The 13545-nt window shown below is 35.0% G+C and overlaps 1 protein-coding gene across 2 annotated transcripts in view; it reads left to right on the top strand.

The window, feature by feature from the left end:
- Positions 1 to 13545, top strand: part of SLC12A2 (solute carrier family 12 member 2) — a 103706-nt gene that overhangs the window by 56076 nt on the left and 34085 nt on the right. For both annotated transcript variants that reach the window (XM_044228371.1, XM_044228363.1), the window contains exons 11-15: positions 5848 to 5955; positions 6986 to 7109; positions 8164 to 8265; positions 10149 to 10304; positions 11727 to 11826. In XM_044228371.1, coding sequence (XP_044084306.1) covers positions 5848 to 5955; positions 6986 to 7109; positions 8164 to 8265; positions 10149 to 10304; positions 11727 to 11826 — 590 coding nt within the window. The remainder of the gene's footprint in view (positions 1 to 5847; positions 5956 to 6985; positions 7110 to 8163; positions 8266 to 10148; positions 10305 to 11726; positions 11827 to 13545) is intronic.

Genomic DNA, 13545 nt, shown 5'->3' with positions numbered 1-13545 from the left:
GTGTTTCAATTTGGGGAGAATTGACATGTTCACTTTGTTGAGTGTTCTAATCCATGAACCCAGTATGTTTCTCCATTTATTTAGATCTTCTTTGGTTTCTTTCATCAGTGATGTCTAGTTTTCAGAATATGAGTTCTTGCTCAATGTGTTTGTTAGATTTATACCTAAGTATACCTAAGCATTATACCTAAGTATTTATACCTAAGTATTATTTTGAGTATTTTATTATTTTTTAAAAAAATCTTCTTGTAAGTAATCTCCACACCCAATGTGGGGCTTGAACTCACAACCCTGAGATCAAGAGTTGCATGTTCCACTCAATGAACCAGCCAGGCCACCCTTTAAGTATTTTAAATGAGTTCTGCACTCAACAAAATGAGTTGAGTTTCTATTTTGGGGTGTCTTCATAACTGCTTTATATAATAACTTCCCTTTTAAGAAAGTATTGGTGAGTATCAATATTGTTATTAGGTAAGGCCCATGTATTCATGCTGTGCTAAACTCCCATTGAACAATAGAATAAAATTCTTAATGCATTCTTGAAAGTTTGTGACCTTTTAAAACACAAGAGCTATATAAAACACAATACTGTTTGTCCAGTATTTAGAGAATATCAGTCCTTCTTTTTATTATTACCTCTGTAAGGTTCTGAAAGTGAAATGAAATTTTTTAACATTTATAGGTTTTTACAGAGAAGATTATACTAATTCAGAGTGAAAACTAAAAATTTTGATTCTAGTGTTTTTACAGTTTAGTGTAAACATAAACAGAGTGAGAGTTCACTATATTTTAGAACAATATACATTTTATATAAAATACTTAAATTTTATAATAAATTTGTGACTTAAATTTTTAATGGCAATATTTTTTTATTTTGTGTTTTAAGGAATTTACTACATTTTCAGTGGTTATAAATATTGAACCCAATTATGTAATAGAAATTTGTTTGTTCTAGTCACAAGACTAGGCATAGTTGAAGGAATGAAAGAAAGTATTCATATCCCGCTAATGATTCAGGCCAGTTCTGACATTGATATTGTGTATGAAAAGCGCAAATGTTGATCTCTGCCCAGTGACTAAAAATGCCAATCAGATTTCTGTGTTGTTGCCTTAAAATACAAAAGTGTGTTGTCTTTATCAAGTCTGGTATGGACTCACGAAACCAAAGAGGAGTTTAGTTTACATAAAGCTGCTTTTCTAATATAATTAAATAAATTTTTAAAAACAATTTTTAAGTGCTTTGTAAAGTAAAACTAATTTGGAAAAAAATCCTGTAAAAATGCAAATTGCTTGTCATTTGAAGAATGGTGAACAGAATGTATCTGAGGAGGCTGTAAGTTGGAATCTAATAATGAAGTCTAGACAAAGCCACATTTGATCACACTGTTTTGCATGTAATTGACTTTTCATACTTAAAGAGGAAAAGTGATTTGGATTGCCTTACTTCTCTTAATTTTTTTTTAAATTTTACAATACGCTTTTGAAGTTATATTCAATTTTTAAAAATTTTTATTTTTCATATATAATCTTCATGTTTCTGAATATAGTTCTATATTTTAATGTCATCTGAAACCTGACTAGTAAGCTTTATTGCTCAATAAAGTATGAGCTTCTTTGCTCTATCAGTCAAAACCCTTCATACCCAGACTTAACATCACTCTGCCTTCTGAACTTGAGGGGTTACATGTTTGTGTACATACACATGCATACGTGTTTAACCCACTCCCTTAGGGTTGTTTTGTTTCGGTGCTTCACTCTGCTGGAAATGCACCTGCTTTTTTCTTTACATTTGTCCAAATCTTCCTGCTATCAAGGAGACCCATTTTTATGAAGATTTGCTAAATCACAAGTGATCAACCCACACACACACCCCCACACAGACACACCATGTAGAATTTTACCATTCATTTTACTTGCCACTTTTCTACCTTTTATTGGACTTCTGTCTTTCCCGCCCCTTATTAGAGAGACCTTTGTTTCTGTTATCTTTGTATTCTGAACAACACTGGTGTTACCATTATTTACGTTCATTATCATTATCTTTGCTACTCATATTTTAACTTTAAATGGTGGAAAATGCAGAGGTTATTAGGTAAATAAATAGAAAACAGGAAACTTGGCAGATTTTAGAAGCATAGTGTTTGGGTAAGCATGGAGCATTATTTACCTCTGTTCATGATAGAAGAGATGATATAATGGAAGAAGAAAAATGGAATTTTACTCAAAACATGACAGATGGAATGTTACAGATACATATAATGCTTGTGGTATCTGTTTTGCCTTAATCCAGCAATTTATCATATTCTCTGTTCCTTCCTTTCTCTCTTCATTTGTCTTTGCACTTATCTTTAAGGTCATTATGTGTTTGATAAATATATATACAGAAATCAAGTCTGCTCCTTTTGATCTTGGTCCATCTTATATGTCCTTTATAATCTCTTCCCTAAAGACAGAATTGGCAATGCTGATCTAGTATTAATAGCTGTGAAATACAGTGATTGTACAAAACACATGGCATATAGCTAACCAAGTTGTTACTAAAGGGCTGAATAGAAAATGATCTTTTCAGGATTTTTTTTCTCCTTGAAATGCTTAGAGAGGACAATACTAATGTTCATTAAAACACTTTAATGTAGTTTTCATTTTTAAAATTGAGTCTTTTGAAAGATACATGGGGGGATATTTAACAAGGTGGAATTATATACACTTATAACCAGACTTACGCATTATCGCCAAGAATTGTGCCTGTAGTTAACTTTACATCTGGCTTAAAATATAAAATTACAGTCAAGTGTAAAATAGTCACTAATACCTTAACAGCATATTTCCTTATCTCCTTGGTGTCAGTTGTCACATGGTCTCGGTCAATATAAATGAAAAGTAGGGATGCCTGGGTAGCTTATTCAGTTAAGTTTCCAGCTCTTGATTTTGGCTCAGGTCATGATTTTGGGGTTGTGAGATGGAGGCCTGTGTAGGGCTCCGAGGTGGGCATGGAGGCTGTTTAAGATTCTCTCTCCCCCTCTCCCCTTATCCCCACTTGGGCACGCACACTCTCTCTCTCAAATAAGTACTCTCGGTGATGGGTATTAAGGAGGGCATGGACTGCATGAAGTACTCAATGTGGTGCATAAACAATGAATCTTGGAACACTGAAAAATATAAAATTAAATTAAGATATTAAATTAAAAAAAGAGAGGGAAGCTTCTCTACAGATAGAAATTTCCTTTATAATAAAAGCAAATTTACTTTACCAAAGGGAAAAATACACACACACGCGCGCGCGCACACACACACACACACACACACACAAACTCACGTAAATATCTCCTAAGGAAGTAATAATGAATTTAGGTGATAATCACTGTTTCACTGCTGGTGAAATTTTTTTTTTCAAAGACTTTATTCATTTATTTGACAGAGATCACAAGCAGACAGAGAGGCAGGCAGAGAGAGGGGAGGAAGCAGGCTCCCCGCTGAGCAGAGAGCCCGATGTGGGGCTCCATCCCAGGACCCTGGGATCATGACCTGAGCTGAAGGCAGAGGCTTTAATAACCACTGAGCCATCCAGGCGCCCCCTGCTGGTGAAATTTTAATGGATGGGTCAAGATGGCAGTACCTGAATCTACCAGATGTATTTTCCAGCTTAATTTTATTTTTTCACAGTTTTCAAAAATGTGAAGGGACAGTGCAGTGAATACCTGTTTACCTACTCCTTCACTTAAAATTACTAGTTTATATTTTACCCCATTGCTTTATCTTTGAATATATGTATATTCTTTTTCTCCTCAAACATATAAGAATAAATTATACATATCATAAAATGCCTATCAGAGTATTTGAAATACTCTATATGAGTGTGGTATAGTTATCCCACTTAAGCAATTTAATGTTGATAAAATACTGTTACCGAAATATATTCCACCTTCATCTTTCCCCACTTGTTTCAGTAATGTCTCTTTCAGTTATTTTTCTTATATCCAAGATACAATCTAGGTCATGCATGGCATTTAGTTATTATTTTAAAATCCTTTAATCTGGGACTTACCAGCCTGCCTGTTGTAATCTTCCAGGACACTGATATTTTAAAGAGTCTAGGCAGGTTACTTTGCATTTTGCCCCTGAGTATGGATTTATCTGGTTGTCATGTCATGATCTAAGTGGTCAATCCATTTTTTTTTTTAAACTTAAGTAGGGGAATGTTTGAACATGTATGAAGATCGAAAAGCAGTGTAATGTACCTAGCTAGCATACATTGTCCAGCTTTACCAGTCACCAGTGCTTGGCTGACTTCGTTTTATTTGTAACTTCCTACTTCCCAGATTATGTGAAGACCAATCATAGATTTAGATCCTTTCAGATAGAAATATTTCCACATTTAGGTCCAGTATTTAAGGTCTCTTTTTAAAAAAAATTCTTTTTTTTTTTTTTAAAGATTTTATTTATTTATTTAACAGAGAGAAACCACAAGTAGACGGAGAGGCAGGCAGAGAGAGAGAGAGGGAAGCAGGCTCCCTGCTGAGCAGAGAGCCCGATGCGGGGCTCGATCCCAGGACCCTGAGATCATGACCTGAGCCGAAGGCAGCGGCTTAACCCACTGAGCCACCCAGGCGCCCCTAAAAAAAATTCTTATTTATATATTTGAGAGAGAGTGTGTGAGAGAGCATGAGAGGGGAGAAGGTCAGAAGGAGAACAGATTCCCTGCGGAGCTGGGAGTCCTGTGTGGAACTCCATCATGGGACTCCGGGATCATGACCTAAGCCGAAGGCAGTTGCTTAACCAACTGAGCCACCCAGGTGCCCTTAAGGTCTCTTTATAAAAAGAAAAAACATAACCACAGTACAGGTCTATTACCTTAACCAAAACAAAACCACAAACAGAAAGAACTACCTGACAGAAGTGTATTGTACCATCTTGAAATATTCCTGTCAGAATACCTGGCTTCAGTCTGATGACCTATCAGTCGACTAGTTCTATCTTGTCTTTCAGTTGACTAGAAATACAGAGGTGAGACCAGCAGGTTGAATAACACAAGTTGGAGGTGCAGTCAGCAAAATCCAGAGTGTGAGGCTTCTACAGGACAGTGACCCAAAAATAATAAAATGTAAAGGAAGCAAACAGTGAACTCATAGATTGAAAAAGACTTAAGAGACATATCAACCAAATTTAATGTGTGGTCCCTTTGTGAATCCTGATTGAAACAAACTGTTTAAAAAGGCAAGAAAAGATGGACAGGTTGGGGGAATTGGAATGCTGATAGGCTATTTGGTGATATTAAAGAATCACTTTTCAAACTGTGACAGCAGCTTTGCCGTTAAGGTTTTTTAATGTTCTTACCGATTAGAGGTACGTACTGAAACATTTATGCATTAAGTGATACCTGGGGTTTGATTCACAATGACATGAGGATTTGTTCATTATGTATTTTCTCTACCATTGTATGTCTTTGAAATTTTACCAAATAAAAAGATTGAAGGTGGGTGCCTGGGTGGCTCAGTTGGTTAAGCAACTGCCTTCGGCTCAGGTCATGATCCTGGAGTCCCTGGATCGAGTCCCACATCAGGCTCCTTGCTCTGTGGGGAGTCTGCTTCTCCTGCTGACCTCTCTACTCTCATTCTCTCTCTCTCTCTCTCAAATAAATAAATAAAATCTTAAAAAAAAAAAAGATTGAATGTAAGAGCTAAGAAAATTTCTGCTTCAGAAATTTATAATGCATGTAACTATTATTCCTGTTTATTATTACCATATTTCCCTGATACCAGTCTCCTTCATTAGCATAATAAATATGTATAGTACTTTTTTTTTAGTGGTTTTCAAGACTTAATTTTTCATTTTTGTCCCTTTTTTAAGGTAATGAGCATGGTGTCAGGATTTGCACCATTAATTTCTGCTGGTATCTTTTCAGCCACTCTTTCTTCTGCATTAGCATCCCTTGTGAGTGCTCCCAAAATATTTCAGGTAGGTATTTTCATATTACAGATGTTATTGAAAGGTAATTTTTGATAGCACATTTCAATTTGGGATTATTTTTTCAAATCCTTTGTTTACCTCTACAACCTCATATGTGTATATGACTTATACACACATATCTCAAGCCAGATGTTTAACTTTGTGTGTTTAAATGTGAATGTTTCTATTTATATAAACTTTAGTGCATTAACCTACTGTCAGGATGTAATCCTTGAGTTGTCTTTCTGGAAGTAGTGATGGGTTTTTGTTTTTTTTTGACATACTCTCTTTGCTAATTTTTTCTGTTGTCTTACCAAGATTAATGAATGCATTTCAAGCATAAATCAGAAGAATTAAAGGATCTTGTCCCTCTTAGCAGTATGTCAGCCTTTATGTTTTACTTTACAGATATTTGAATGCCTACTATATGCCACATGTTCTGTTAATTACTTAGGGTAGAAAGTTGCATAAGGTAGACATTATCTCCCTTTAATCAATATGATATAAATAGCTAATACTGAACAGGAAATACTTATTTTTACTAAGTCCAAAAAAGAAACATTGATTCTGCAGCCTTGTTCTTAATATTGAAGTTGTAGCCAGTCAGTACATAAATGTAGAATATATTTCTTTAAATAGTTCTTAGTAAAGTTTTAAGAAAAGTGGTTAAGTTTATAATTGGGATTTTTATATGCTCTAAATCTAGGATTCAGACTTTTTTCTTAATGTAGGTCATACTTATGTCACCTTAAGTTTTCAGATTTTTTAAATTTTTTTTTTTTTCATGGAAGAATTTCAGTGTGAGGGTAGGGTTAGGCAGATAAAAACTTCAGTGGTGTTCTGAACCAGCCACCTTTTGATGCTTGAAATACATGGTCTCCTTTACAGATTGTAGGTAAAGCAGTGTCATCCAAGGGGAGGAAAGAGAACCAAGAATTAGAAACTTGTGTTCTATTCCTGAATAACCTATCAAAACTGTAAGAAATATGTACAGCTAATTGCATTCCGTTTCCTTCTAATATTGACATTTCTTCCCTAGGCCCTTTGTAAGGACAACATCTACCCAGCTTTCCAGATGTTTGCTAAAGGTTATGGGAAAAATAATGAACCTCTTCGTGGCTACATCTTAACATTCTTAATTGCCCTTGGATTCATCTTAATTGGTTAGTCATATAAATGGCGTGCTAATAGAAAACCTTACTTTGCTTACTAAATGAAGTTAGTTTCTTTGTGATCAACTTAAAGAGCATATAGAAAATACTGCAAATAATAGTGCTCAGTAAATATTTGCTCAAATTATTGCTGTCATTAAAGCCTCATGAGAGGGAACTCCTAGGTTCTTGTCCCTGAAACAAATGAGATAATAGCATAAGGGAAAAGATTTCACGTCCCCCTTCTGAAGGGATAGCCTTCAGTAAGCTAGTTTTGGGCACTTTTGCCTCTGATCGCAAGTGAACTAAATGAGTCTTCATTGGTAAAGATGACAGTGGCCTTTTATTAAATGTCTGATGATACCACCATGTGTGGAAACTAACTCTCATGTAATGTTGCTAGGTATCTATTTGGTAAGGCTACTCTGGGAGAACAAATTAGCATGTTGAGTTAAGTTTCTCACAATCCAGCAATTCTCTTTAGGAATATTTACCCTAGGGAAACTTGAATATATACCCAAGGAGCCCCATGCAAGGATGTTCCTAGTGCCATTAATTATAATAGTGAAAAATGGAAGCAAACTGAATACCTACTAGCAAAAGAATGAAACTGCAGAATAATATTCAGGAGTAAAAAAAAATGAATAAAATTGATTTTCATATATCAATATGAATGAATCTCCAGTATAACAAATGCATCAAGTCAAGTTGTAGAATAATAAATATAGTGATATTATTTGTCTGACTTTTAAAATACCCAAAACAGGACTGCCTAATGCTTGTGAACTATATATATTTAGTAAAACCGTGTAGTACCATTGGAAAAAAATATACCAACTTTGGAAGAATGGGGTATAAAGGGTTTCAACTGTGGACCCAAGGTTAGATTCTTGAAAAGTAAAGTATACAAACTATATATGACAAAATATAAGTATCCGTTAAGTCTGAATGCTGGATATTGGACTATTCCTTAGGCTGTCATCTAAAGGTTTAAAATAATTTCATTTTTTAAAAAGTCAAAAAGTATCTGGTGTGTCAATAAATATACCTCGTGTTTCTTTTGCAGCTGAGCTGAATGTTATTGCTCCAATTATCTCTAACTTCTTCCTTGCATCATATGCATTGATCAATTTTTCGGTGTTCCATGCATCACTTGCAAAATCTCCAGGTGATTTCACGTTTTTTAAAAAATTTTGTAAATGCACCAATGTCTTTGATTTTAGAGAAAATAAGACTTTAACGCATTTTAAAAAAAGATTTTATTTATTTATTTGACAGAGATCACAAATTTATTTATCTGACAGAGAGAGATCACAGGCAGGGAGAGAGGGGGAAGCAGGCTCCCTGCTGAGCAGAGAGCTGGATGCAGGCCTGGATCCCAGGACCCTGAGATCATGACCTGAGCCCAAGGCAGAGGCTCAACCCTCTGAGCCACCCAGGCGCCCCAACTTTAATGCATTTTAAAAGATGGTATTGTGAATAAATGAAACAAGATGGGATTGGGAGGGAGACAAACCATAAGTGACTCTTAATCTCACAAAATAAACTGAGGGTTGCTGGGGGGAGGGGGGCTGGGAGAAGGGGGGTGGGGTTATGGACATTGGGGAGGGTATGTGCTATGGTGAGTGCTGTGAAGTGTGTAAACCTGGCGATTCACAGACCTGTACCCTGGGGGATAAAAATATATTACATGTTTATAAAAAAATAAAAAATTTAAAAATTAAAAAAAAAAAAAGATGGTATTGTGAGTGTTTAGCCTGCTAATGCTCAGGCAAAAAATTTTGCCTTCACAGATGAGTCAAATTTAGTGAGTTTTCAAAAATCTCTTTATCTTGAAGTTTCCCAGTAATCTACTGTTTCTTGTCTTCGAAGCATGTAAGAGCATTAATCTCAAATTCTAACACTTTGAAAAAATTATTGTGCTTTTCTTTCCCTGTTTTTGTTTATTTAGCTGATTTCTGTTTAGGTTCTGAGAACATTATAATGGTATAGCTAAGAAAAATATTTTCTTAGCTATATTTTCCTGCCCAGAAAAATATTTTCAACACAATAAGTTCTATGGAGTTCTATTATAAAGGGTTACTTGCAACTGAAAAAGTGCCTCTTATACTTTTATTGATGGCTTTTTGTTATAAACCATGACAACAGTTGGATACCAGGGAAAGAATTGAAGGAACAAAAAGCACTTCTCCTTCTAAGGACCTAAAAACTTCTCAGAACTTTAAGAATATAAATTTTAGAAGTGTATGTGTGGCTGTAAAAAGCAGCACAAGGGATACTTGTTCTGGCCTCTTCTTTATCTTGGCTCTATTAATATGAGTATCCTGGTTGTGATATTACAGTATCCTTTTGCAAGATATCATTGAGAGAAATTAGGTAAAAGGTCCCCAGAATTTTCTTGGATTCTTTCTCATAGCTTTGTGTGAAACTTAATTTAAAAAAAGAATATGAAATATATTAAATTATGATTTAAAAATATTTTTTGGCTATGAAATAAAAATTTTAAAACGTGGTCTTCAGCATTTTTTTTTTTAGAGTGAACTTAATTCTTAAGTACTTAACCAAAGGTAAGTTTCTATATTTAGCTGTTAATTTTTCTAGCAGGTAGGTCAACTTCTAACAATTTTCAAGAACATTCTGTTTGAACTCTCTTGTATATTCATTAGAATATAGATATGTCTTCTGCTAAAAGCCAGAACATAAAACTACACTATTAAGGGCTAGATTTGAAAACTTCTTCTTTCAGTCTTTTGTAGTTTTTAACCATTCATTAAGATAGTTTTATTTAAACTTTTTTTTTTATGAAGAATTTATTGAATACAGAAACTAGTAATATAGAATAAAACAGAAGTAAACAGATGGGCTCTCTTCTTGGCCTTCAGATCTTGGGCTTAGTAATGCCCTATGGCTTTACTGTTACACATTATCCTTATACTTACTATTTAAAGTGACCACAAAGAAAGTTATTTTGTGCATACATATGTACCACTGTCTAAAGCAGATAAGGTATCTGAGTGACTTTGATGTATCTGTTTTATTTGTGACCGTTAGGGTGGCGTCCTGCATTCAAATACTACAACATGTGGATATCACTTCTTGGAGCGATTCTTTGCTGCATAGTGATGTTTGTTATTAACTGGTGGGCTGCATTGCTAACATATGTAATAGTCCTTGGGCTGTATATCTATGTTACCTACAAAAAACCAGGTCAGTAGTTTTTCACATTTATTATTTCAAGCTAGAAAACATCTAGAAGTTCTTTGTTATTTTACATTGAAGCATCATCTTTTGTGTACTTGAAAGGTGCTTTATAAAACCTAAAATGCTTCATTTCCAAATACATAACATTTTAGGGAAATAACTGCCACAAGGCTTTATTCTCTGGAATGCCTACTTACCTGTAAATTAGACTTAACTAATCCTACTTACAGAAAAATGACAAATTTGCATTATTAACATGCTGGTGGCCCTCAGTATACTTAAAAAAAATTTTTTTGAAGGGTTAGACTTAATGAAATAGCTCCTGTAGTAACTGTTAGTCTAGTAAATATATGTGTTACTACTGTAGTCTTAGTACCTGCTGTATAGTAAGTACCATGGAATTTACAGTATATTAGAAAGAAGATTTGACAAAGGTGGGTTTTTTTGTTTTTGTTTTGTTTTAAAGATTTTATTTATTTATTTATTTGTCAGAAAGAGAGAGCACACAAGCAGGCAGAGAGGCAGGCAGAGGTGGAGAGAGAGGCAGGCTCCCCGCCAAGTAAGGAGCCTGATGTGGGACTCCATCCCAGGACCCGGGGATCGTGACCTGAGCCGAAGGCAGTGGGTTAAACCCACTGAGCCACCCAGGCCTCCCAACAAAGGTGTTTTTAACTGGGAAATAGTTAAAGATTACCCAGAAGTTGTCACACTGATAACTATTGGGTCTATCTCCACATAAGACGATGACACTTGGGTATATTGATCCAGTGTAGTCCGGTGACCTCTAACTCTGAGGGAAGAACCAGTAAAAAAGGTTTGACAAATTTGGGCCCCAAAAGAAGAGTTCACATGTTGCCATGTGAAATTGTGAGGAAGCATTTTGTAATCCAGATAGGAGGTTTTGGACAAGAGTGCTGGCCTTAGAAATGAAATGGACAAAGAAGGTAATGTTTTAACCATCTTAAAAACAATTATTTCTCTAAAATAACAGATGTCTAAAATCCTATTTGGTGTCCAGGCTGTTTATTCAATACAGAATGAAATTTGCCTGTACAAATAACTTATACTGTTATGTACTATAAAATGGTCCTTTCAGAGTTTTGAAATCTTTCAGAGATTTGCCTCTTTCTTGTTAGATGCCTGGCTATATTTGTAATAATTTAAAAACTACTTGTGGTACTTTCTTTAGTTGCATGCCTGGTATGTGTGCAGCCTTGTCACCTTAGTTTCTTCTGCATTTTACTTTAAAAGCAATTACAGTTCAGATTAGCATAGTGTCATACTATAGTTCAGAGTACAGTGGTTTATTTTAGCAATTGATTTTTTTTTTAATATATGAAAGCTCTGTTTACTTCTCTGTGTCTCAGATAGGTTCTTGATTGTTGGTTAATGTTGGTGTGTTGCTACATGAACACTGTCTTCCCACAGATGTGAACTGGGGATCCTCTACACAAGCTCTGACTTACTTAAATGCACTGCAACATTCGATTCGTCTTTCGGGAGTGGAAGACCATGTGAAAAACTTTAGGTGAGCAGTAAGGTAGCATAGAATCATTGGTCATATATGGCAGTCCATTCTTTACTTAATATTCAGTAACATTTTTGTGTGCTGCTATTTCATGAGAAGTTTCCTGAAAGCATAGATTATTTTTTGTTTTGGTTGGGCATTTTGTTCAAAAACAAGGATGAGATTTTTTAGTTACAAAAAGTTGACAAAGAGGTGAATTATCTAACTTACAAAAATGTTACAAGAGTGAAAGTGTTAGACGTCTCCCATTTGAAGGCTTTTAAGTGTCAGTGCTCACAAAGTGAATTGTTTCTTCCCTCTGCAGCCATCGAAGTTCTGTAAGTACTCTATAACTACTAAATAGAATCAAAGTTAATTTGCCATCAGTGAAAACCTTTCGCTTTGCTTTGTTATAGGAATGGGAACATTGAAAAGAGATATTTTATTCCAAAATAACTTCTTAAATCTTTATCAGAATTACACATAAACATAGTTGAGAGAGAAGAAACTTGGGTTTGTCATGAAAATCTGTTGTGTCCCCCTTGTGACCTACCACAGGCAACTACTTTCAACTCTTCGCTGATCCATTTAGTAATTACTTGATATTCTCAGACATTGTTATTGTTTTACTGTATTTTTGATGTTTTAGGCCTTATCTGTGCATGCCCTTCATCCGCATGTGGTGGCACACACATGCGCTCTTCCCTTTATCCCATCCTCACAGAATACTTTTATGTCATTATTTTGATTAAGTCGTACTTCATATTTATATTTTTATAACTTTTTAAAATGATTCCTAGCTGACCCATGTAGTAAATTATGATTGTTTTTTCTTGTCTGTACACCTTCCTTGTTTCCTCTGGAGCCATTCTTTTCTTTTCCTAACTTTATATACATGAGCATCTCACCCTTCACCAAACTTAGTGAAAGATGTTGTTTTCTGAGCTTCGTAGTTTCTGTTTCTTTGAAGTCTTTTATTCACTGTTTCCTGTTTCTTTAATTTGGGTTCTTAGATTTAGCTTGGTCTGAAGTAATTGTGGTCCATGGCCAGGGAAACTGCATTGGTAGGTGGGGCTTGTCAGTAAAACCCTTACTGTAGATTAATGTGGTTTTACTGGTTCTTTGAGAAATTTAAGTCATCTTGAAGACTTTTGTTTTTTGTTTTCATTTTTTGTTTTTTTTTTTTAGATTGCCCAGAAAGAATATTCTAATATTCTGCTTGTTGATAAGAGTCCTGGCTACCAGAGTTCTTAGTCAGGTTGGAAAGGAGGTTGGGAGATCTCCAGATTCAGTGTGCAAATGTGTTCTCACTCCTCCCCTGATGAAAGTAGCTGCTTTTGCCTTTGGTTGTTGCTGATATCTCACAGACCAGCAGACTTCTTTTTTTTCTTTTAATTAAAAAAAAATGCTTTTAATTAAAGTATATTGACGTATAATACTGAATTAGTTTTAGAGTCACCTGGCTGGCTCAATGAGTAGAGCATGATCTCAAGGTCATGAGTTCAAGCCCCTCACTGGGCATAGAACTTACTTAAAAAAATAATGATAACCAGGTTTTTAAAAATTTTTAAAAATCTAAATCAGCTTAAGGTATACTACATAGTGATTTAACCGTCACTAACATGATGAAGGTGCTCACCGTGATACATGTATTTTAGTATTATCAGCTCTTCCTGGTGCTGTACTTTTCATCTCCAAGACTTAACGTTATAACTGGAAGTTTGTACGTCTTAATCCCTT

The sequence above is a fragment of the Neovison vison genome, chromosome 1 (genome assembly GCF_020171115.1).
Source record: "Neovison vison isolate M4711 chromosome 1, ASM_NN_V1, whole genome shotgun sequence".
NCBI lineage: Eukaryota > Metazoa > Chordata > Mammalia > Carnivora > Mustelidae > Neogale > Neogale vison.
Note: the sequence above shows the minus strand (reverse complement) of the source record. Positions and strands in the feature narration are given on the sequence as shown.